The 24,038-nt window shown below is 43.6% G+C and overlaps 3 protein-coding genes across 3 annotated transcripts; 2 read left to right on the forward strand and 1 right to left on the reverse strand.

The window, feature by feature from the left end:
* Nucleotides 1-413: 413 nt before the first annotated feature.
* On the reverse strand, nucleotides 414-11,755 carry LOC149692628 (A disintegrin and metalloproteinase with thrombospondin motifs 6-like). The gene is made up of 23 exons (XM_089868435.1): nucleotides 11,238-11,755; nucleotides 9,436-9,815; nucleotides 7,145-7,307; nucleotides 6,884-7,059; nucleotides 6,679-6,759; nucleotides 6,474-6,601; nucleotides 6,146-6,295; nucleotides 5,925-6,071; nucleotides 5,706-5,850; nucleotides 5,518-5,610; nucleotides 4,129-4,274; nucleotides 3,994-4,057; nucleotides 3,819-3,924; nucleotides 3,620-3,747; nucleotides 3,189-3,551; nucleotides 2,994-3,123; nucleotides 2,809-2,935; nucleotides 2,533-2,752; nucleotides 1,970-2,473; nucleotides 1,734-1,904; nucleotides 1,505-1,651; nucleotides 1,229-1,379; nucleotides 414-1,054 (listed from the first exon to the last, which is right to left on the reverse strand). Exons 1-23 carry the CDS (start codon nucleotides 11,329-11,331, stop codon nucleotides 885-887), a joined length of 3,984 nt encoding a protein of 1,327 aa, XP_089724561.1. The 5' UTR covers nucleotides 11,332-11,755; the 3' UTR covers nucleotides 414-884.
* A 337-nt stretch (nucleotides 11,756-12,092) lies between these two features.
* On the forward strand, nucleotides 12,093-13,720 carry LOC149692629 (GATA zinc finger domain-containing protein 1). The gene is made up of 5 exons (XM_089868441.1): nucleotides 12,093-12,235; nucleotides 12,340-12,584; nucleotides 13,052-13,111; nucleotides 13,178-13,358; nucleotides 13,417-13,720. The coding sequence occupies exons 1-5, from the start codon at nucleotides 12,217-12,219 to the stop codon at nucleotides 13,623-13,625; spliced, it is 714 nt and encodes a 237-aa protein (XP_089724567.1). The 5' UTR covers nucleotides 12,093-12,216; the 3' UTR covers nucleotides 13,626-13,720.
* Nucleotides 13,721-21,584: 7,864 nt separating this feature from the next.
* On the forward strand, nucleotides 21,585-23,790 carry LOC149692630 (uncharacterized). Its single transcript, XM_089868453.1, has 3 exons — nucleotides 21,585-21,777; nucleotides 22,211-22,686; nucleotides 22,757-23,790. The coding sequence occupies exons 2-3, from the start codon at nucleotides 22,219-22,221 to the stop codon at nucleotides 23,288-23,290; spliced, it is 1,002 nt and encodes a 333-aa protein (XP_089724579.1). The 5' UTR covers nucleotides 21,585-21,777; nucleotides 22,211-22,218; the 3' UTR covers nucleotides 23,291-23,790.
* Nucleotides 23,791-24,038: the final 248 nt, after the last annotated feature.

Raw genomic sequence — 24,038 nt, forward strand, 5'->3', positions numbered from 1 at the left:
TCCTTCCAACTTGTTTTAAGTTTGGTAAAAACAGAAGTGAGATGAGACCAGAAGTACTGAGCTAACGAAATTCTTCACTCTGCGAAAGTGAATATTCTTGATAAGACACCAACGGTTGGCCCTCTAGTGGCGGTTTCAGAATTTCCCCTCCAAAACGTGAGACGCTCGCGGCGGTAGACGGCCGAACTAGATTCAAGCACCCGCGTCCGTGTTTCGCCGCTTTAGGTTGAGGGGAAGGGGGTAGGAAATGTTTTTGGAACTCGACCAATTTTTTCTCTCTAGCGTAGGCGCGATGGAAGCGGCATAAAATCCTCAAATTTGTTCACTAGTGCCGGGATCTATTACCAATGCTAGAGCCCTTCACTTCTAGTCTCATCTCACTTCTGGTAAAAATAATTTGACACGTTTTTTTTTTGATCCAACTCTTTGACTTTATTGAAAAGAATTATCGTTCAAAGGCTAAAAACTAACAAATAAATTAAAAACCAAGTTTTTGTTGTCGTTTTCTTTAGAGATTACATGTAGAAAAAAAATACAATAGGCGAAAATTAGGCCAAAAAAATTACGCCAGAACCAGTCTGACCCTAAAACACGTTTTCTATTTTCAGGTACGACTAAGCTTAAATTATATTTTTAGTAGATTTTAATATTAATATACGAATCTACGCCTAATTCAAAGGAGAGGGGGCAAAAGGTCAATTTGTTTGTGAAGAAAAAAAAATGTAATACTGCGCCATTTTGTCATTTTAATGGGAAAATGTCGTTGCGTTAAGACGTACGGTATTCTACTCCCCTAACTCAATCCGTTTGCATCGTTAATTAAATGGCGAAATAATAAAGTAAGCTACGTTTTAAATAAATCTCGATTAATAAATGTAATGTTTTTAGACGATTTGAGTTCTAATTTTTTTCAAAATTCTAGACGCGTGGTTACCCTTGGCGTAATTACGGCGACAAGTTTTACAACATTTGGCTTGGAAGAAAAACGTGTGGCACATGTGTTTCAAACTCAGGCAAGTTTTTTCGTCCATTTTATCTCGACATTCGCTAAGTGCTAAAAACCCGAGGAAGAAAATATAAACGTTCTTTCTTTAAAAAAAAAAAAAACTATCTCTCGATCACCCATCTGAAGAAGTCTTTAGAATTAATAGTGGGAAGTAACAAATAGCTTGAAATTATTAAGAAAGCGTGGGGTGGAACCCAAGGATAAGATAAATAAGTCTCTTACCAGCTTTTTCTTGGCGGCAATCGGGCATATTACAAACTAAATGATTTATGGGTTTGCTTTCAACGGGGCACCCCGATGCTGGAATTTGAGACGTGACATTGACGCACGTCAAGTGCCTCATTTGATATCCTTTTCCGCAGCTAACCGAACACTTGAAAAAAATAAATCAGGGGAAAAACTAATTGAAATTTACGATGTTTACAATTCATAGGCAGAAAGCTCTTGACCCATTTTTTTAACGGGGGCTCCTTTTAATGGTTCTTAAAGATAACTTACGGGACTCCATGACCCAGCTATCCATTTCAAACACGGGCCAGAAAAACAACTACTTGTCGTCTTGGGTTTCTGATTAACGCTACATTTATTTGGTTCGGGACACCATACCTTGCGTTTTATTTGACCTTCACCGCAAGGTACCGCGCACTATTTGTCGGGGGAAAAAGATATAGGCTTAATAGATCAATTTTTGCTAAGCCTATTTTTTGGTTTTGAATGGGTACGGTACCTCACTCCAATCGGAAGTGCGCCACTCCAAACAGGGTTGCGTGTTGCAGAATTCCTCCTTGGGTTTCATTCGAAATGGATCGCAAAGCTGGGTTGTTACTTGACGTTTAGTTAAAGTATGAATGCATAAGGCGTCCCGACTTCTAACACCTCCTCCACAAACCTTAGAACACTACAAAGATACCATTCTTACGACCAGTCCATTTTTGTTAGAGAATTAGTACCGCCATTACTTACATTGGTCCAATCGCTCATTCGCCATTCGTATTTCTCCCTCTGTTTAGTACCATGTCGCTCACCTTCAGCTGCCACGACAGGTGGTTCCTTTTCAACGGACATACCATCGGGATCTACATTCTCACCCGAAATATCGGGTATCCAATCGGCGGTGGGCGGGTTCGACTGAGTTTCCATTAAAGGAATCTGCAAAGCGACAGTGTGTACCACGTCCCGTACGGAACCACTCGGCCTTTCCTTATTGGCTTGTCGTAAATTTTTCGTTCTTTTTCGGTTCGGTTTCCCCAGTTCACCATCGTGGTGTCTGTGTTTCGGGTTCTTCTTGAATTTCGAGTCATCTTCGGCGTCAATAACGTGACCGTTGTCGAGTTCGCTTTTCTTGCGAGGACAAGGATGGAGATTGCAAGCTCGTACCGCCACTGGTCGCGAAGGATGATGGCAAGATTGTCCCGCCTTGCAAGAGACATTGCGTTCTTGCTGACCTCCGCCGCAACTTCGCGTACACTTTAGTCGAGACAGTTACTAGTTATTGCGGGTCTGGAATTGACATTAACTGAACTTACCGGTGTCCATTCTTCCGTTGACCATTCAGCCTCACCGGGACATAAGTGTTTATGGTGACAAGGTTCGATATCGTCTGGTCTCTCAAGGCCCTCGCAATCTCCGTCCATCAAGGCTAATTGTTCATCGGGTCCTAAGGATCTAACGCAAATAACTGTTCGTTTTCTGACACCGGATTTACCACATGACGCGGAACAATGTTGCCAAGGACCTGACCACCATCTGCAAGATTATATTACGTAAGTTGAATCTTGTTCTTGTTGAAAACGACAACGTACTTGGCCGGGCAAAGATGCTTGTTACAAGTACGAGTTTTATCCTTCGGTTTCGTCGCTTGATTGCAATATTTATCCTCAACATGACCCGCTTCCTTTTCCATACACTTTGACTTTGAAACTTGTAATCCTTCACGCGAATAATACATTAACAAATAATTCCGGCGAATTTTGAACTAAAACCTTACCACCCCCGCATGTTGCCGAGCAAACGGTCCAATCAGAATATTCCCAATGAAATTCGGGTATTCTGGTAGCGTTTTCGTAAGGTATAGTATATTCGTAAGTCAAACCGGGATTTGTCGACTGATACAAAAGCTACAAGTAATAACCATTCCTCAAGATCTTAACTCTGTTCCCCATGTTATCGAAACGCGTCATACCAATATTTGTAAATCCTCGTGGATTGGTCCCGGGGCGTGTAGCGATTCCTTTTCACCTTCTCGGTCATAATAAAGGGTGGTTCCGGCCACTTGGTACTCGCCGCTCCATTCAATGAACCATTCCCCGTTCAAAATAAACTCCCCGACCGAGTTACGAACCGCGATGTAATTACTGGCGTTCTCTACTTCATTCACGTGTATATTTCTCGCACTTTTGGGCACCTTAACAACTTCGACGTACCCTAACCCGTGTTTTTCCGTGAAATTACCCTTAATAGTACGACAGTGAGTACCATCGCCGTGACAAATACCGCAACGATCTTCTTGGGCATTTGAATCGATGGTCCAATCGCACGCCACCCTCTTTAAGACAAACGCGATTAGGATTTTTTTTTTTTTTTTTAAATTAGGCTTAGCTAAATAACCTTTACCCTGCATTTTCCGTTAATACACATATCTCTCGTGCCTGGGTTACAAGGGGTTCCGTCTTCAACCGTGTCAGATAGCATAACCGAAAAACGGCGTCCTTCCGGTTTGCAATGTAGTTGACAAGGTGTATCTAATTACCCATAAATTCGTAATTAACTTCCCGGTCCCTCATTAACCAAAAATCGTTTAACAAAAACTAACGTGGTGTTGAAACGGGAACCCATTTATACAGTTCCGTCTTGTATGGTATATCATTATAACGACTACATTGAATAGCCCTAAAACTTTGCGCATTTTCTAAGCATTCCTGTACAGGAAGTTAAATATTATATCGTTCAATTGTCTTTGATTGATATTGATTGACTTCTTTTCTTACGTCAGTATTGCAAACTCGATACCTCTTCCGTTCTCCGATGCAATATTGACCTCCATTTCCCGGTCTAAATCATCGTCATCAAGAACAATTTGAGTTCGTGACAATAAATATGATTATAAGAGCTAGGGTATTTACGGAGGATTGTCGCAATGTCTTTGAGAGAAACTAACTCCCGCACCACAAGGACGGGAACAAGGACTCCAATTACTCCATCCTCCCCATTCACCGTTGATGGCTTCCGGTCTGTCTCTGATGGTCGTGCATTGACCCATATAGCACCACTATAAGTAGGACGTGGTTGTCTGATTATACCAATTGAAACCCGGCTCATTGTAACTTTGGTATGTCGGAATCATATTGATAAAAAGCTATACTTTCATTACGTCAATATCAATATTCGTGGGAAATCATTTTCTTATTCATTTTATAAAATAGTTAGGTTAATAATTTAGAACTTAACGTTTATGTCAAAACAGAAGTTGTTTATTATAAAAGTCTTTTAGGGGAGGCCCTAAATTAAGTTAGGAACTTTCGTAACCTCTCTGTTAAAAGCCAATTTTTCTTAGCTATCAAGAACCCATTTAAGAACTTGAGAACACTCAAAGATTTTTAGGCATACCGTCATCTCTGCTCCCCCCCCCCACTATTCCCAATTCTCTCGTGCAATGCCGCAGCCAATAAAAAGTAAATCCTAAGATGTATATTCGTATGTTCTCATGACATATATGGGTTCTTTGTACCATACGAAGCAGCTGTCTTTTGTCATAGCTTAATTTTTTTTCTCTCCCAAAGTCTCTACTACACCGTTATCTCTTTCTATTAGCGACTTTTAAACATTTTCCTCTCTCATTTTCTCTCAAGTTCTAAATAAACTAATACCAAAGTAAATCCCAGCTAAAATCAAACCGAAGCAACTCTGCCTTTGAACCCAGTACACTCTTACGATAAAAACCATTACTCTTTGAACGTACCCAAACTTTTCATACATTAAACCAATCAAATTTTGTTTTCATACGTCTCAAACTAAACCCCTAGCTGCTTGCTTTTTACGTAATTTTGTAACAAGGAAGAAACGTGACACTTGGAATTTAAAAAATTACCTATAGGAAAAAATTCTTTGGAATTTCGCTATGATTCATTGTTTGCGCAAGCAAGAATTACTTGAATAATAACCGCTTTTTATTCAAATTACCCTAATTACGTACGAAAAATTATGCAACTTAGTACCCATACCTAAACACATTAAAAATCGCTTGGCTTTCTGTACGATTTATATTATTATCTAGGATTTCAATTAGAGGGGTAGGATAGTTTCCTAATAACTCTCCACAACTCGTAGTAATGTCCTCTTAAAATATATATCTATACTATACCCTTGAAACCTTAAATGACGTGTCCTATTCTTCCTCATTTTAACGGTAATTGCGTTTCCTCTCTCTCTCTCGCTCCCCGCAGACTGTCTCGAATTAATTTGACCCGGTTTCCACTTTCCCCAATTGTTTTTCTTAAACAGTATAATCTTACCTTGTTCTTTTCGCAAAGGGTTCCCTCGGCAGCCGGTTCTACTCTGGTGACGCATTTGTTGTCTAACCGGCACCATAAAGTCTGGCACACGTCCTAAAGTGGTATAATAGGATATAAATTAGTTTTAAACTCTCTCTCTCTCCCCCTCCTTTTCCGATCCCTATATTTTATTATGATTTTTTTTGTACTTCAATGGCGTCGCAAAATTCGGCATTCGGTCCGTATTGAAGTCGACATTGATGATTGACATCGTACATGGCTCCAGGTGGTAATTTTGGGAAAGCAAAGTCGTGTTCGGATGGTTGGTCGTCTAAGCAACTACCCCAGTCGCGACTTATTACGTTTATAAATATAGATATTAGGCTTAACAATACTTCGAAAGGGACACGAGGTATAATTTAGCATACTCTAAGAACTTGGTTATTTCTGTCCGGCTACAATTAGACCATACTAGAGGACTAGTATCGGAATTTAGGTGAGGCGACATGACGTGTTGACGACGACCTTCGTGGGCCTCGCAACCATTTTGGGGTCCATCGTGGCTCATCCCGAAACTTTTACCAATGTACAGTTACCAGTTGGTATTTAATTCTTTTAACTTTAAGCAACCCCGGAGGAAATGACTTACTTGTGTCCCATTTCGTGAGCGATGGTATAAGCTAGGGTTAACCCGGTATCTTCATTGACGTTGCAACTTCGCGATGGTTGACACATACCGGCAACTTCGGCCAAACCCAAGGTACTACACGGTTCGTTCAACTTGGTGCAAATGTTATATCTGAACGCGTCCAAAGAAAACAAATTGACCCCGAGAGAGAAAGTCCCGTTTTACCTTCAGGGTCACGAACCCGCGGCAATTCGCTATAGACCATTTCGATTCGAGGAGTGAATGTTTCCCGTCATTGACTTGGTCTATGGTGATTTAGGAGACAAAATTGCGCTTACCACTCTCGTACCTGGTGAGAAGGATAGCGACGTCGTGATGATTCGGATGATTTTCGTCCGAAGGGTTGATTGATTTTTGCCATTGACAGAAACTTTTCAAAGTTTGATCAGCGTGTTGAGTGATCTCTAGGTCATTGTGCTGTTACAAATACGACAGTTTAATTACATTGATTTCCTCACGAGCTTTAATTGGCCAATTGCCAATATCTTCCTTACTTCTTCATCCAAAAGCATGATTCTAACCAGAACCACGTTTATCGCGTTGCCAATACTGGCGTCGTGGTACAGAGATGACACCTTGGAATAATTAGCATAAATTTCAAATATCAATCATTGAATAAAGAATTATTTAGCAAGAACACGCTTAAGGCGTTTCATCTATTTTTAATATTTCTTTTACGGAATAGAGGGAAATCTTTACCATATTCATGATGGTTAAGATATACGTTCTGATATCTTCATCGGAATAATAATCCAACATCATTTTATCTGCCACGACCAAAGTTTCCACATTTCTCTCGACACTGACCGACCTTTTGCGTCTTTTACTTTTCGACGTGACAAGATTTTTACGCGATATTTCTCGGAAATCTTCATCTTAAAGTGAGTGTGTATTTAATTATTCCTCCCATTTCTTAAGAGATAATTTGTGTAAATTGTGAAAGAGAGAGAGGGTGTTTACCCGTATTTCCGCACGTATCTTTTACAATTGGGTGTAAAGTGTCGGGATCACGTATTTGTCTTTTGTAAACCAAATGAGGATGAGGTGTATTATCATCGCGTGGTTCATGACCTTTCAGAGGTTCAATGAAGTACTCCCCTTTCGCTGTTTTTATTAGGCCTTTCTAGAAATTTCGAATTAGCTATTAACTTCATACAACTCAACCAGGGATAGATTTAATTTTAGAAGTAGGAATGGAGAACAGAGTACTCTGGGCGCGCGTCAAGGTGCCGGACCCCCTTCCACGGGACAGAGGGGGCATGAAAGAAGAGGCGGGTCATAGCGACAGAGGTAAATAGGAATTACGTATTTTTCGGCGTTCCCGTTAGCAACGTCATCAAAACGTAGTTTAAGCTGGCCAATAAGATAATTTTAACTTTTCGTTACGTGTTGGAGGGAGGGGCTCTATACTGGGTGGGCTATGAGTCGGACAGAAGTAAATACTAACCGTTCTCCATTCCGACTTCTAAAATTAAATCTATCCCTGACTCAACTGAAGAAGAGCAATTCTAGCTTAATCTCTCTATTATGGATTAGAAGCCATTCTTAATAAGACCATCCAATTAAGGAGTCGATTTAACCTCTCTATAAGCGTCTAGGGCCTAGACTCTTGGCGATAATGGGGAAGGGGGTCCGTCTCACTCTCATTAACCGTTTAATTCCCATCCTTTTGAAGAAAAAAAATCCCCTTTAATATCCTGTTATCAAATACGCCGTGCCGCCTTCAATGTTCAAACGAAGGAAGAACAAAATATAGCGCTCGCTTTGAGACGCGCGGCTAATTTAAAACCTGGGAGTCACTCCCTCTTTTCATTGAAGCTCTAAACCAATATAATATAAATGAATTAGAATACATCCGAATCAAGCAGAAATTGAGAAATCCAGTGATGATTTCAATTCAGACTCCAGGCTATAAACGGAGGTTCTAATTATAGGGTAGTTGAAATGATACTTAACACTATATCACTATATAGTTTGTCGAAAGCGGATAACTACGTGTAGTTAATCAAGCAATTACTCTATCTGGTTTCCCCTTCACCCCTAAGGGCTTTATCAAGGGCAGGGTCCCTCAACTCGTTCCTCAATTACATTTTTTTACGAGGTAGTTGTTTTAATTTTTATCACCAAAAATTATTTTGATAAATTGGGAGTTATTTTAAATAATCAGGAATTCAAAGCTCATTAATCGGTGTAAGTTCAAATAATTAGTATCGTTACGTTGGCCTATCAGATAATCGACAAAATTTTTCCGGAATGTGTTTCCAAACTAGGCCTAGAGTTACGATGTCCTGATCAATCGAGTTATTTTATTTCAACAGGTCATTATCTCGAGCCCTGATTGCTTTAACCCCAAGTAATTAGTATCGTTGTTTTAAGTACATTCTAAGCTAAAGTTATTACGACGATAGATTATGGTTACGTTTCCACTATCTCCCCGCATTTCCTCTGGCACATTTGCGCGCTGGCCATTTCGAAACGGATGTTACATTTTCTTTCAAAGCGATAAAAGATCAAGCGATGAAAAGCAGAAACTAAAATGATTAGCTCCCGCTCGTCTCCGAACATAAGGGGCCTCCCTTTATGCCCGAAACTCTGATTCCAAAAAAAAAAAGAACCCAAAAAAAAACTCATCAATTTTGATTCGGTCGAATGCGTGGATCGTTTATTGCATTCAGCGCGTAAGTAATACAGTAACAATAAGTTAACGAATGGGTGTTTCGAAGTAAAACGTGACTCCCCTTGACCCAACTTGTTAACTGAAGACGATACAACTTTTGACTGAACTAGATGGGGCAAAAAAAAAGTTGCGTTAGCAAAAATTGGTCAGTGATAAATTTTTAATTTGGTGATTGAACTTCTCCAACTTCTGTTCACGCGTCCCAACTCAAGTTTACTCAACTCAATGGTTGACTCATTAAACGAGTCAAAAATTGTATCGTCTGAATAGGCCTTTAAGAGTGGATTTCGTAGAAGGAACCAACTCCTGGTGAGGAAGTTAAAGTTTTTACTCAAAATCCCCTGGTAACAAACCTTGTTCCAAAAATGCGGCAATAAGTCAATGGAAAGTGTCATACTTATTGGTATTACCTTATCTATAGTGGTATCACGCGATTGGTCCCGAAAAACCTCAAAGTAAAGCCAGTCGCGCGCAAATTAAGTTATAGGAACGAGTTTGTTGTTTCATTTCTATTTTGTTAGGGCAGGGTTGCGATCGACTTTATTTGGGCTATTAATTTTGGAATTGAACTTACCAATCCGTTACAATTAGCGAGAGCTACGTTGGATTTGGTGTCATTTATTATCCTTCCCGAGTAATAGCAATGTTCGTGGATATTAAACAACTCCGGTTCAGTCTGCGCTTTGAAACCCGAGTTCAACTTGGGCGACCTTTTTTCCACCACCAAACTGGGCCCGATGAAATGGTGATTCGCTGATAGTTCAACCAGGTAATTTTGACCCTCTATCGTCACGTGATAGTGTAAGAGGTCGTCTTTGACGTCTCTCCGTATACGTTTACGTATATTTTGACCGGCATCATTTGACCCGATGACTTTTAAAGCGTGCGATAGAAATGTACCGTCTTTATCGACTTTAGATGGGTATATCAGTTGGGGTTGGCTCTCTGGTTCAGCTTGAAAATAGACGAATATAAATCAAGTTCGCTTTCATTTCTTTAAGTTTAAATTTCGCTAGAACTTGTACGAGTTAAATTAAAATTTGAAAAGCACGTGGTATTATTTTTCTCGCGCGGTTAAAACTTCAAATGTTTTATTCTTAAACTCTTGTCGTCAAAAAACACTTATTTCCATTTCTTATTTAGTTACAACCCATCTTCCCCTAAATTATAGCAGAAAGGGATAATAGGTGAAGGATGACACTCTGTAACCTCTTAATACTTTAGTTATGTAACGTCATTCTTTCCAGGCTCACCCTTTTTGTTTGCTTTCCCGCTGATCAAACTATAGATGGGCGTCGCACCGTGGGGTCAATTCTATAACTGTTTGGTACTAAATCCTCGGCAATCAACCCACAAACCTCATCTTGTCATGGGACAAAAATTCACAAGCGTGCCTTGCCAAATAATTAAGCGTAATAGAGTAATGACGAGGGAACTATTTATCGCGTTATGTGATTTGGTTTAGTAACCTTGCTCCAAATGCTCTGATGTTGGGAAGAATTACGTTACACAATACCCCGCTTTGTGGTACACTTCTCTCGAAGAGAAGTAGTATATACTTCTGATTATAGGTAGTAAAATTACGAGTAATTTTGCGGTTTGTGTTTCTCATTCTCTTCTAAAGAAGTTAGGCTAAATTACTTTCGTAAAACCATCGGAATACCGGTAAATTACTATGGTTACGAGGTCGTTATAACAAATTTAACAAGTTTTTCTTTCTTTCTCTCTCTCTTTCGCTGTTAATGATATTTTGTGGTTTATACATTGCTTGGAAAAATTTTAGTCATTAACTTGGTTGATTATACTGAAAGATAGCGCGAAATAATACCAGCATAAAAAAAAATAAGATTATAAAATTCAAATTATTATAATTTACTACGTGAAAATTAGGCTTAAGTCAAAATTGAAATGAAAAACTTGGTTTATTTAACGTTTTGATTGTTGTTTAAAAAAGAATAACGCCCCTTCTAATGTCGGCCTTCTATTCTTAGCTAGGGTGAATTTTCCGCTTTGAAATTACAAGTACTTAAGGACTAAAATTGCCCGTGAAACCCGTTTCATTTAAAAAATTCCACGGTAATTTGATATGATGCTTATACGATTGTAATTCGAGGCTAATTCGTTTAACATTTGTTTTTGAAACAAGCAGCCGGAGCTTCAAATGAACTAATTTTCATAGAGTAGTTTAGCAAACTTGAGATAATTATTCAGAAAACTTCTATCTTACTCCCTGCGGAAGGGCCAATTATGTTCGGATACCGTTGTTGATATTTATAGCATTGTATCGCGATTGACAATGGTATTAATTAACCATTCTGAGGGTTGGTATAATATTTCTACGATAGTAATTAGTTAAAAAGTGGTAATTAAACTTACTAAATTCATAGTTATCCAAGACATAGCAACGATGGTCGTGTCCAACGCACGAGAAAGCGAACACTGCCAATACAATTACGTAAACGTTTCTCATCTTCTTTCTTTGGCACAATTCATTCAAAGCGTTTTTCGTTGCTTTAGTTTGTTTGTTTTTTAAATTTCAACTTGGAAAATGCGTAAACTTCTTTCTCTGAACCTTAAGATTTTCTTTCGGAAGAGCCGCTCGTACGAAGAACCAAAATAGTTTACTACTCTCTGTCTCTGGCCCGCCTACCCAAAAGACAGTCTCTTTCTCTCTATACGCGAAGAGAGGGAAAAGGTTAAAAACGATTTCTCTCTCTCTCTCTGATGTTTGGTGCCAACTCAATCCGAGTCTAAACTTTCTAAATCGCGCCAAAGGAAAATATATTCCAAGACTAGGAGCGAGGAAAATCAACTACTAGGAATGGAAACGACTTCGTAGCGAAGTATTCACGAGTACTAAGACTTTTGGCGGGAAACGAGAGCAGTCAACCATTCCTGTGAACAGTTTCTATGCTAGGACTAGAATCTTTATTTATTTATTTATTTATTAGAAAGACAAATAATTTGTAATTCCCGCCCTTTTTTGCCATGGAGGAAATATATCGTGTTTTAATGGCACTTTATATCTGATTTTAGTTTCGAGCATAAAGCATTTTGCATTGAAAGTCCTTTTAACAAACTCGGGTTCGATTCCCATCGGACCGCGAGTATTTCTCTTTTCAATAACAGATCTAAAATAATTTATTTCATCTTTGTATATTGTTGTCCATTTATAAAGCTAAGTTTATTTATTTAAATTTATTCCTAAGTTTTTGCAGTTGAATAAAACGGAAGAAGTGGCTACGTAACGAAGGAGGAGCAATCGAATTTCGCGGGAGCTAGTTCAGTTCAGTCCACCTCTAGTCTCGAAAAGAAACTTTGAGAATTTTTACTAGCCGTCTGCTACTGGGAAAAAATGGCGGCGTCCTTAGTAGGTAAGCGTAGTTTAAACTGGTTAAATTAAATGAATATTAAGGAACTAAAGCCTTTTTGTCGGAATTTGAGTTACGTTAATTTCGTTCCATAATGCCATTTGGAGTGAAACCGCAATGCGCGAATTGCAAAACTACTACTTCCACCATGTGGAGGAAGAGCGAAATGAACGAAGTTTTGTGCAACTCTTGCGGCTTGCGATCAAACACAACCAGCGAAGCTAAAACTTCGGCATCTTGTCATTTCACTCTCCGTAAAAGTACGCGAGCCAAAAGCTCAAAATTTAAGCAGCAGCAACAATTCAAAACGAATCCTAAAGGAAAAGGACGAAGAATAATTTTCAAGAGAAGTGTAAGTCAAATATATAAGCATGGATAAAGAATGCGCGTGGGGAAATTTGTTTTCACGCTATAGGATCGGCAACTCCCTGAGTCCCTATCTCGGACGACAGCTTATTCTGTATATACTCTGTTACAACATCGGTTGTCAGCACGCGTAAAGCTAGGTCTCTATGTAACGTAGCTTCGCGCGTGCTGTCATGAGACAAAAAACTTCAGGATCTTCAGTATTTAAAATCGTTTAAAATATCCTGAAGTTTTTTGTCTCTTGACAGCACGCGCAAGGCTAAATTACATAGAGACCTAGCTTTGCGCGTGCTGACAAGCGATGTTGTAACAAAGTATATACAGAATAAGCTGTCGTTCGAGATAGGGAGTTGCCTATCCTGTAGTGTGAAAACAAATTTCCTCACACGCATTCTTTATCCATGATATAAGTATTAGATGAGCCTCTGAATGCAAAAATCTCCTCCAATTTAGGCTACAAAAGCGCCAACAGCAGTCTCTACTCCCGTAACAACAGACTGCGTGTATTACAAGGTAAAATATTTAAGAGTCCGAGTGATTTTAGTTCTTTTTTCAAAGAATTTTCTTTGAATTTTTTAGGGAACTTATTTTCAAATAGGAGATATAGTTTCTATGAATGATGCGGAAGGTGGAGAATATTACGCTCAGATTAGAGGACTCCTTCAAGATCAGTATTGTGAAAAAAGCGCTGTTATTGCCTGGCTTATTCCATCTCAGTCTAGTCCCAAGGATTATTTTGATCCATCTACCTATATGTTGGGTAAAGTATAGAGATATTAATTTCAATGATTTTTTATTTCATTTAATTCTAATTGTAGGCCCGGAAGAAGACATTCCGCGTAAACTGGAAGCCATGGAGTTTGTTTGCCACGCTCCTTCCGAATATTACAAGGCCAAATACTCCCCTTATCAAACATTTGCTGAGAAAAATGATAGTTGCTTCATCTGGACCCGAATTGGTCCACAAATCAAACCTATTCCCACGCAAGAAGAAGTTTTTGGAACCACCCTCTCAAATATCTCTTAGTATTCCAAAAAATACCAGTGTTAGTTTAAGATTTCAAAAATAATTGTATTTTGAAAATGGTTTTTAAAGATAAAATAATATTTGTATAAAACCTTTCCCCTGGCTTTTATTTCTTTTCCCAATTGCAGCTTCTACAACTGTCAAAAAGAATGAATAAAATTACCAATTGAAAGGTAGGCCTACCTATTCTAAGCTATTATTATTAATGTGTTTCTAATGAAGTTTACAATTAGTTAATGTCTTTCTATTGTAGTCTGTCAGACAGCTTATTCTGTATATAGGTACTCTGTTACAACATTAGTTGTCAGCACGCGCAAATATACCCCCTGCTGAGACCCCCTGCTGTGCCCCCCTGCTGTGACCCCCTGCTGTTACCCCCTGCTGAGACCCCCTGCTGTTTCCATACTGTTACCCCCTGCTGTGACCCCCTGCTGAGACCCCCTGCTGTGACCCCCTGCTGTGACCCCCTGCTGTTACCCCCTGCTGAGACCCCCTGCTGTTTCCATACTGTTACCCCCTGCTGTTTCCATACTGTTACCCCCTGCTGTGACTCCCTGCTGAGACCCCCTGCTGTTTCCATACTGTTACCCCCTGCTGTGACCCCCTGCTGAGACCCCCTGCTGTTTCCATACTGTTACCCCCTGCTGTGACCCCCTGCTGAGACCCCCTGCTGTTTCCATACTGTTACCCCCTGCTGTGACCCCCTGCTGAGACCCCCTGCTGTGACCCTCTGCTGTGACCCCCTGCCGTTACCCCCTGCTGAGACCCCCTGCTGTTTCCATACTGTTACCCCCTGCTGAGACCCCCTGCTGTGACCCCCTGCTGAGACCCCCTGCTGTGACCCCCTGCTGAGACCCCCTGCTGTGACCCCCTGCTGTGACCCCCTGCTGAGACCCCCTGGGGGGTAACAGTATGGAAACAGCAGGGGGTCTCAGCAGGGGGTAACGGCAGGGGGTCACAGCAGGGGGTCTCAGCAGGGGGTCACAGCAGGGGGTAACAGTATGGAAACAGCAGGGGGTCACAGCAGGGGGTCTCAGCAGGGGGTAACAGTATGGAAACAGCAGGGGGTCTCAGCAGGGGGTCACAGCAGGGAGTCTCAGCAGGGGGTAACAGTATGGAAACAGCAGGGGGTCTCAGCAGGGGGTAACGGCAGGGGGTCACAGCAGGGGGTCTCAGCAGGGGGTCACAGCAGGGGGTAACAGTATGGAAACAGCAGGGGGTCACAGCAGGGGGTAACAGTATGGAAACAGCAGGGGGTCTCAGCAGGGGGTAACAGTATGGAAACAGCAGGGGGTCACAGCAGGGGGTCTCAGCAGGGGGTAACAGTATGGAAACAGCAGGGGGTCTCAGCAGGGGGTCACAGCAGGGGGTCTCAGCAGGGGGTCACAGCAGGGGGTCTCAGCAGGGGGTAACAGTATGGAAACAGCAGGGGGTCACAGCAGGGGGTAACAGTATGGAAACAGCAGGGGGTCACAGCAGGGGGTAACAGTATGGAAACAGCAGGGGGTCTCAGCAGGGGGTCACAGCAGGGGGTCTCAGCAGGGGGTCACAGCAGGGGGTAACAGTATGGAAACAGCAGGGGGTCTCAGCAAGGGGTCACAGCAGGGGGTAACGGCAGGGGGTCACAGCAGGGGGTAACGGCAGGGGGTCTCAGCAGGGGGTAACGGCAGGGGGTCCCAGCAGGGGGTAACAGTATGGAAACAGCAGGGGGTCACAGCAGGGGGTAACGGCAGGGGTCACAGCAGGGGGTAACAGTATGGAAACAGCAGGGGGTCACTGCAGGGGGTAACAGCAGGGGGTAACGGCAGGGGGTCACAGCAGGGGGTCTCAGCAGGGGGTCACAGCAAGGGGTAACAGTATGGAAACAGCAGGGGGTCACAGCAGGGGGGTCTCAGCAGGGGGTAACAGTATGGAAACAGCAGGGGGTCTCAGCAGGGGGTAACAGTATGGAAAAAGCAGGGGGTCTCAGCAGGGGGTAACAGTATGGAAACAGCAGGGGGTCTCAGCAGGGGGTCACAGCAGGGGGTCACAGCAGGGGGTAACAGTATGGAAACAGCAGGGGGTCACAGCAGGGGTAACAGTATGGAAACAGCAGGGGGTCTCAGCAGGGGGTCACAGCAGGGGGTCTCAGCAGGGGGTAACAGTATGGAAACAGCAGGGGGTCTCAGCAGGGGGTCACAGCAGGGGGTAACGGCAGGGGGTCACAGCAGGGGGTCTCAGCAGGGGGTCACAGCAGGGGGTCTCAGCAGGGGGTCACAGCAGGGGGTAACAGTATGGAAACAGCAGGGGGTAACAGTATGGAAACAGCAGGGGGTCTCAGCAGAGGGTCACAGCAGGGGGTCTCAGCAGGGGTCACAGCAGGGGGAAACGGCAGGGGGTCAGCAGGGGGTAACGGCAGGGGGTCACAGCAGGGGGTCTCAGCAGGGGGTAACAGCAGGGGGTCACAGCAAGGGGTAACAGTATGGAAACAGCAGGGGTTCACAGCAGGGGGTCTCAGCAGGGGGTAACAGTATGGAAACAGCAGGGGGTAACAGTATGGAAACAGCAGGGGGTCACAGCAGGGGGTAACAGTATGGAAACAGCAGGGGGTCACAGCAGGGGGTAACAGTATGGAAACAGCAGGGGGTCTCAGCAGGGGGTCACAGCAGGGGGTAACAGTATGGAAACAGCAGGGGGTCTCAGCAGGGGGTAACAGTATGGAAACAGCAGGGGGTCTCAGCAGGGGGTAACAGTATGGAAACAGCAGGGGGTCTCAGCAGGGGGTCCCAGCAGGGGGTAACGGCAGGGGGTCACAGCAGGGGGTCTCAGCAGGGGTCACAGCAGGGGGTAACAGTATGGAAACAGCAGGGGGTCACAGCAGGGGGTCTCAGCAGGGGGTCACAGCAGGGGGTAACAGTATGGAAACAGCAGGGGGTCTCAGCAGGGGGTCACAGCAGGGGGTAACGGCAGGGGGTCACGGCAGGGGGTAACGGCAGGGGGTCACAGCAGGGGGTCTCAGCAGGGGGTAACAGCAGGGGGTAACAGTATGGAAACAGCAGGGGGTCTCAGCAGGGGGTAACGGCAGGGGGTCCCAGCAGGGGGTCACAGCAGGGGGTAACGGCAGGGGATCACAGCAGGGGGTAACAGTATGGAAACAGCAGGGGGTCCCAGCAGGGGGTAATAGTATGGAAACAGCAGGGGGTAACGGCAGGGGGTAACAGTATGGAAACAGCAGGGGGTCCCAGCAGGGGGTAACGGCAGGGGGTCACAGCAGGGGGTAACAGTATGGAAACAGCAGGGGGTCACAGTATGGAAACAGCAAGGGGTAACAGTATGGAAACAGCAGGGGGTCTCAGCAGGGGGTCACAGCAGGGGTTAACGGCAGGGGGTCACAGCAGGGGGTCTCAGCAGGGGGTCACAGCAGGGGGTAACAGTATGGAAACAGCAGGGGGTCACAGCAGGGGGTAACAGTATGGAAACAGCAGGGGGTCTCAGCAGGGGGTCACAGCAGGGGGTAACAGTATGGAAACAGCAGGGGGTCTCAGCAGGGGTCACAGCAGGGGGTAACGGCAGGGGGTCAGCAGGGGGTAACGGCAGGGGGTCACAGCAGGGGGTAACAGCAGGGGGTCTCAGCAGGGGGTCACAGCAAGGGGTAACAGTATGGAAACAGCAGGGGGTCACAGCAGGGGGTCTCAGCAGGGGGAACAGTATGGAAACAGCAGGGGGTCTCAGCAGGGGGTAACAGTATGGAAACAGCAGGGGGTCGCAGCAGGGGGTAACAGTATGGAAACAGCAGGGGGTCTCAGCAGGGGGTCACAGCAGGGGGTAACAGTATGGAAACAGCAGGGGGTCTCAGCAGGGGGTCACAGCAGGGGGTAACAGTATGGAAACAGCAGGGGGTCTCAGCAGGGGGTAACAGTATGGAAACAGCAGGGGGTCTCAGCAGGGGGTAACAGTATGGAAACAGCAGGGGGTCTCAGCAGGGGGTCACAGCAGGGGGTAACGGCAGGGGGTCACAGCAGGGGGTCTCAGCAGGGGTCATAGCAGGGGGTAACAGTATGGAAACAGCAGGGGGTCACAGCAGGGGGTAACGGCAGGGGGTCACAGCAGGGGGTCTCAGCAGGGGTCACAGCAGGGGGTAACAGTATGGAAACAGCATGGGGTCTCAGCAGGGGGTCACAGCAGGGGGTAACGGCAGGGGGTCACAGCAGGGGGTAACGGCAGGGGGTCACAGCAGGGGGTAACAGCAGGGGGTAACAGTATGGAAACAGCAGGGGGTCTCAGCAGGGGGTAACGGCAGGGGGTCCCAGCAGGGGGTCACAGCAGGGGGTAACGGCAGGGGGTCACAGCAGGGGGTAACAGTATGGAAACAGCAGGGGGTCCCAGCAGGGGGTAATAGTATGGAAACAGCAAGGGGTAACAGTATGGAAACAGCAGGGGGTCACAGCAGGGGTAACGGCAGGGGGTAACAGTATGGAAACAGCAGGGGGTCCCAGCAGGGGGTCACAGCAGGGGGTAACGGCAGGGGGTCACAGCAGGGGGGTAACAGTATGGAAACAGCAGGGGGTCACAGTATGGAAACAGCAGGGGGTAACAGTATGGAAACAGCAGGGGGTAACAGTATGGAAACAGTAGGGGGTCACAGCAGGGGGGTAACAGTATTGGAACAGCAGGGGGTAACAGTATGGAAACAGCAGGGGGTAACCGTATGGAAACAGCAGGGGTCACAGCAGGGGGTAACAGTATGGAAACAACAGGGGGTCACAGCAGGGGATCACAGCAGGGGGTCTCAGCAGGGGGTAACAGTATGGAAACAGCAGGGGGTAACAGTATGGAAACAGCAGGGGGTAACAGTATGGAAACAGCAGGGGGTAACAGCAGGAGGTCACAGCAGGGGGTAACAGTATGGATACAGCAGGGGGTAACGGCAGGGGGTCACAGCAGGGGGTTACAGTATGGAAACAGCAGGGGGTCACAGCAGGGGGTTACAGTATGGAAACAGCAGGGGGTCTCAGCAGGGGGTTACAGTATGGAAACAGCAGGGGGTCTCAGCAGGGGGTAACAGCAGGGGGTAACAGTATGGAAACAGCAGGAGGTCCCAGCAGTAGGTAATAGTATGGAAACACTAGAAAACAGCATAAAAAACAGTAATACAGAAAAAAACAGCATGAAACACAATAGCACAGCATAAAACACTATAAAACAGCATGAAAAACACAATAAAACAGCATAAAAACACATAAAACACAATAAAACAGCATAAAAAAACAACAGCAGGGGGTCACAGCAGGGGGTAACAGTATGGAAACAGCAGGGGGTAACAGCAGGAGGTCACAGCAGGGGTAACAGTATGGAAACAGCAGGGGGTTACAGTATTGAAATAGCAGGGGTCTCAGCAGGGGGTAACAGCAGGGGTCACAGCAGGGGGTAACAGTATGGAAACAGCAGGGGGTAACAGTATGGAAACAGCAGGGGGTCCCAGCAGGGGGTAACAGTATGGAAACAGCAGGGGGTAATAGTATGGAAACAGCAGGGGTAACAGTATGGAAACAGCAGGGGGTCCCAGCAGGGGGTAATAGAATGGAAACAGCAGGGGGTAACAGTATGGAAACAGCAGGGGGTCTCAGCAGGGGGTCACAGCAGGGGGTAACAGTATGGAAACAGCAGGGGGTCTCAGCAGGGGGTCACAGCAGGGGGTTACAGTATGGAAACAGCAGGGGGTCTCAGCAGGGGGTAACAGCAGGGGGTCACAGCAGGGGGTAACAGTATGGAAACAGCAGGAGGTCCCAGCAGTAGGTAATAGTATGGAAACACTAGAAAACAGCATAAAACACAGTAATACAGAAAAAAACAGCATGAAACACAATAGCACAGCATAAAACACTATAAAACAGCATGAAAAACACAATAAAACAGCATAAAAACACATAAAACACAATAAAACAGCATAAAAAAACAACAGCAGGGGGTCACAGCAGGGGGTAACAGTATGGAAACAGCAGGGGGTAACAGCAGGAGGTCACAGCAGGGGTAACAGTATGGAAACAGCAGGGGGTAACGGCAGGGGGTTACAGTATTGAAATAGCAGGGGGTCTCAGCAGGGGGTAACAGCAGGGGTCACAGCAGGGGGTAACAGTATGGAAACAGCAGGGGGTAACAGTATGGAAACAGCAGGGGGTCCCAGCAGGGGGTAACAGTATGGAAACAGCAGGGGGTAATAGTATGGAAACAGCAGGGGTAACAGTATGGAAACAGCAGGGGGTCCCAGCAGGGGGTAATAGAATGGAAACAGCAGGGGGTAACAGTATGGAAACAGCAGGAGGTCCCAGCAGGGGGTAATAGTATGGAAACACTAGAAAACAGCATAAAACACAGTAAAACAGAATAAAACAGCATGAAACACAATAGCACAGCATAAAACACTATAAAACAGCATAAAAAACACAATAAAACAGCATAAAAACACATAAAACACTATAAAACAGCATAAAAACACAATAAAACTGCATAAAACACTATAAAACAGCATAAAAACACAATAAAACTGCATAAAACACTATAAAACAGCATAAAAACACAATAAAACTGCATTAAACACTATAAAACAGCATAAAACACTATAAAACAGCATAAAAAGATAATAAAACAGCATTGAACACTATAAAACAGCATAAAACACTATAAAACAGCATAAAAAGACAATAAAACAGCATAAAAACACAATAAAACAGCATGGAACACAAAAGAACAGCATAAAAACACAATAAAACAGTATAAAACACAATAAAACAGCATAAAAACACAATAAAACAGCATAAAAACACAATAAAACAGCATAAAAACACAATAAAACAGCATAAAACACAGTAAAACAGCATAAAACACAGTAAAACAGCATAAAAACAGAATAAAACAGCATGAAACACAATAGAACAGCATAAAAACACAATAAAACAGCATAATAACACAATAAAACAGCATAAAACACAATAAAACAGCATAAAAACACAATAAAACAGCATAAAAAAACACAATAAAACATAGAGACTCGATAGAACATTCGAGTTTTCATCGTTTAGTTTATCTCTAAAGTAAAGTGTCGGAGATGGGGGGAGGGTACCTTTCTATCTGTGGTGTCGGATACTTTTGAATTTTTATCTGAGGGGTCGGACAGTCCGATTTTTTTTAGGGTCTTTGATTTTTTTTTCTTTTTATTTATGTGCTAATTAAATAGATAACGATGTGGCTACTATTTAGGCCCAGCCCTTGAGCCATCTTATTCTTTCTTTGCTGGGATCAACCAGGTGACAAGTTGGGAAAACAAATAAACCTCTCCGAGTCGAGACGCAATTAAGAGGTTTTCTTAAATAACTATATAAATATAATTGGTATTATTTTAATCGTAATTAATTTACCTTAAAATTCTAGTTAAATCGTTTTAAGAAACTTTATTCCTAAAATAATTTTAAACATAGCTATTGTTAACGTTTGAATTCAAGCGTATGCCTCTTTAACAATTTTTGCAAATTTAGGTTATTGGGAGGCTAGACGTTTCTCGTAACCTTAGCCGATCGACGTGTTCTTCTAAATCTTAAGCCAAAAATTGCTTTCTGAGAACACATTTGATCCGATTTGACAACTGCGAACGCGGTGACAGATACGTCAATTGTAATACCTAACGTCAATTGTAATACCTCTCAGAGAGAATTAGTTCGTCCCAATTAATTCTCTACGCGTACAACTTTTCATACCGTTTCCTATATTCACCGCCGAAGGGAGTTAGGAGGCAAAGGAGACTGACAGAAAAAATAATTAATCGTATATAGACTGACGTATTCCCGGAAAAACTATCTTTCGATGACGTTCGTATTTTTCGTTGGCTCTCAATGATGTCATTGTACGCCTCAGAAACTGATTGGCTTAAAGACAAATGAGGTAATGCTTGCAACGAAAGGCGAAATAACCGGCGCCGAAAATAAGTTTCCCGAGTTTTATTATTGACTCTGACTTCGGGAGTGACGGAACGCGTTGAACGCGCGCGCTCGCTCGACACCCCAAAGAGTATCGCCGCAATTAAAAAAGCTCATTAATCCAATCGGAAATTATTTATATTAGGGGTTAAATTAATATATATTTAATCTTTAAAATAAACCAACTTCCTCGAGAAAAAAAGGTAATAAAAATTTGTATAATTACCTTTTTCTGATTTCTCCAATTTAAATTTCCCGTTTAATTATAATTAATTAGTAATTAAAGTATTTATGCTGGGAACCCCGCTCCAGTTTCTAATACCTAGGGGTGGGGGAGGGTTACCTGAAGTATCTAGTAGAGAGAGAGAGAGAGAGGTGTAAATGATTGACGTCCCCGCTCCCCGGTCTTGGTCAAGGTCCCTTCACACAATACAATATTTGCCCCAGTAGGAGTGACGGGCACTTTGTTAAGATACCTGTAGTACGGAACTGGGTTTTTTTTTTTTATTATTTAGTCTGACGAGCAAGTCCCGCCTCCTCTGTTCCTAGTAGAGACCTTGAACAGCGGGAAGCTCTTCCTCTGGCTGGCAACAGTCCCGGCAATAGATGTTTTAAAATGTCTTCTTCTTTTGACAGAACCAGCCATGACGTCTTTTTTCAACTCTTTGTACGACGACACTCGTCTGGAAGCCCGCTCATTGTCGCTGAAGAGGAAAGCCCTAGATTTGGGCAATTATCGCGAGAAAATGACCTTAAAGACGGACAAAGAGGGTGGCGGACTGTCCAATCGGATGTTGGTCAAGACCTCCTTAAAAATCACGGACTTTTCCCTGATGAAGGACTTGCAGGACACGATGCCCGACGAAGACGCTTTGGTGCCGCAATTAGAGACCTTGAACACGCCGCTGGTCGATTTGAAGGGTTCTATCACGGCCACCATTGAGGACTTGGAAAAAATGAATAAATTGGGTTCAGAGGGACCTTTGGCCTTATTGGGAGGCGCGCCCAACCTTAGAGCCGTCCAAGTCTGTGACGATTTCGAACACTCGACAGAATTGCATCTTTTAGATGAGAGTGAAAAATCAATCAACATTGCGGAATTTCTCAAAAAAGTAATAGAGATGACTTGGCATTTTGGCAATGAGCTAGCGTTTAATCGGGTCTTTTTTTTATTTATTTTAGGACGCGCCATTTGGTATAACGTCGCAAGTACCATCTCCGAAAGACATGTCTGATATTCCAGTTCCAATTTTCGAGGCCAATTCCATCAGTCCCGCTAGCTTGTACTCGGGCGCTAGTAGTCCCGCGCACTTCTTCAGCGGCGGTGCGTCCAGCGAGTGCCTTCCAACCACAATCGAACTGACCAATCAATCAAACTGTTTCTCGAGCATCTCCCCTAAAAAGGAGACGTCGTCTTTGTCGTCTAGCCTTTACGCTTTTGAGCCGTCCACGTCATCGAGTTGCGGCTTTAATTTCTTCGCGGGAGAATCAACTAGTTGTCACTCCGAAGATCGCTACCTCCAAATGAGGAAAAAGAACAATATGGCTTCTAAGAGGTCGAGGCAAACGCGCCGCGAAAAGGAACTCGAAAACGAAGCCAAAGCCAAACAACTTCAGGAGGAAAACGAACGTCTCAAACGCAAAGTTCAGGAACTCGAAGAGAGCACCATGAAAGCCAAAAAGTACTTGATAGAGAACGTCATGAGGCGAAAATAAAAATCATAATCAGCGTCATCGTACGTCCTAACATAATGGTACACCCTTGAAACTAAGCGTCTTGTTTTACGCCTCGCGGTTGTCAAACTCGAGAAAAACGCGAGCTGCCAATCAACGCCAATAATTAATCTTTAAAAAAAGTGTTTTTAATATAAATTGGTTCAAGTTTCAAATAATTATTTTCGCTGGCGAAAAAAAAGGGGGGGAGGGAGGGAGGGGGGAATCGCATTAAAAATAGATTTTTCAAAGTTTGCCTTCAGTCATTTTGTAAATATATTGATTCTTGGGGTTTTTTTTCTGAATATTTGACAAAGTTTTGGAAATTTTAAAACTGATGTTTACACTGTCCAAATATTTTTAATATCTAATACTAATAACGGGATTGTTAATGTAAATACGATATAAAAAATGTTTAAAAAAATGCCAAGAGAAGATATTGTTTGTTTTTCCTCGTTGCATTGTTGATGAAAAAAATAATAAAGAATGAAAATGATTTTAAATTCAAGAGTCTCTTATTTGAATCATGGATAAAGAATGCGCGTGCGGAAATTTGTTTTCACGCTATAGGATAGGCAACTCCCTATCTCGAACGACGGCTTATTCTGTATATACTCTGTTACAACATCGGTTGTCAGCACGCGCAAAGCTAGGTCTCTATGTAATCTAGTCTTGCGCGTGCTGACAAGAGACAAAAAACTTCAGGGTCTTCGGGATTTAAAATATCCGCGAGTTTTTTAGCTCGAGTGCA

The sequence above is a fragment of the Phalangium opilio genome, unplaced genomic scaffold (assembly GCF_054372755.1).
Source record: "Phalangium opilio isolate 3A_F unplaced genomic scaffold, DU_Popi_V2 ptg000024l_1, whole genome shotgun sequence".
Classification (NCBI taxonomy): Eukaryota; Metazoa; Arthropoda; class Arachnida; order Opiliones; family Phalangiidae; genus Phalangium; species Phalangium opilio.

What these genes read in the sequence shown, in the direction of transcription:
- LOC149692628 (XM_089868435.1), bottom strand. Translation starts at nt 11,331, where the DNA reads ATGAGAAACGTTTACGTAATTGTATTGGCAGTGTTCGCTTTCTCGTGC. An exon ending in GGTTCCCGTTTCAACACCAC is followed by an intron (nt 3,748 to 3,818) that starts GTTAGTTTTTGT and finishes ATGGGTAATTAG; the next exon opens with ATACACCTTGTCAACTACAT. An exon ending in ACGAGGATTTACAAATATTG is followed by an intron (nt 3,124 to 3,188) that starts GTATGACGCGTT and finishes TATTACTTGTAG; the next exon opens with CTTTTGTATCAGTCGACAAA.
- LOC149692629 (XM_089868441.1), top strand. An exon ending in CAGACTGCGTGTATTACAAG is followed by an intron (nt 13,112 to 13,177) that starts GTAAAATATTTA and finishes TGAATTTTTTAG; the next exon opens with GGAACTTATTTTCAAATAGG. An exon ending in TCCATCTACCTATATGTTGG is followed by an intron (nt 13,359 to 13,416) that starts GTAAAGTATAGA and finishes TTCTAATTGTAG; the next exon opens with GCCCGGAAGAAGACATTCCG.
- LOC149692630 (XM_089868453.1), top strand. Translation starts at nt 22,219, where the DNA reads ATGACGTCTTTTTTCAACTCTTTGTACGACGACACTCGTCTGGAAGCC. An exon ending in TTGCGGAATTTCTCAAAAAA is followed by an intron (nt 22,687 to 22,756) that starts GTAATAGAGATG and finishes TATTTATTTTAG; the next exon opens with GACGCGCCATTTGGTATAAC.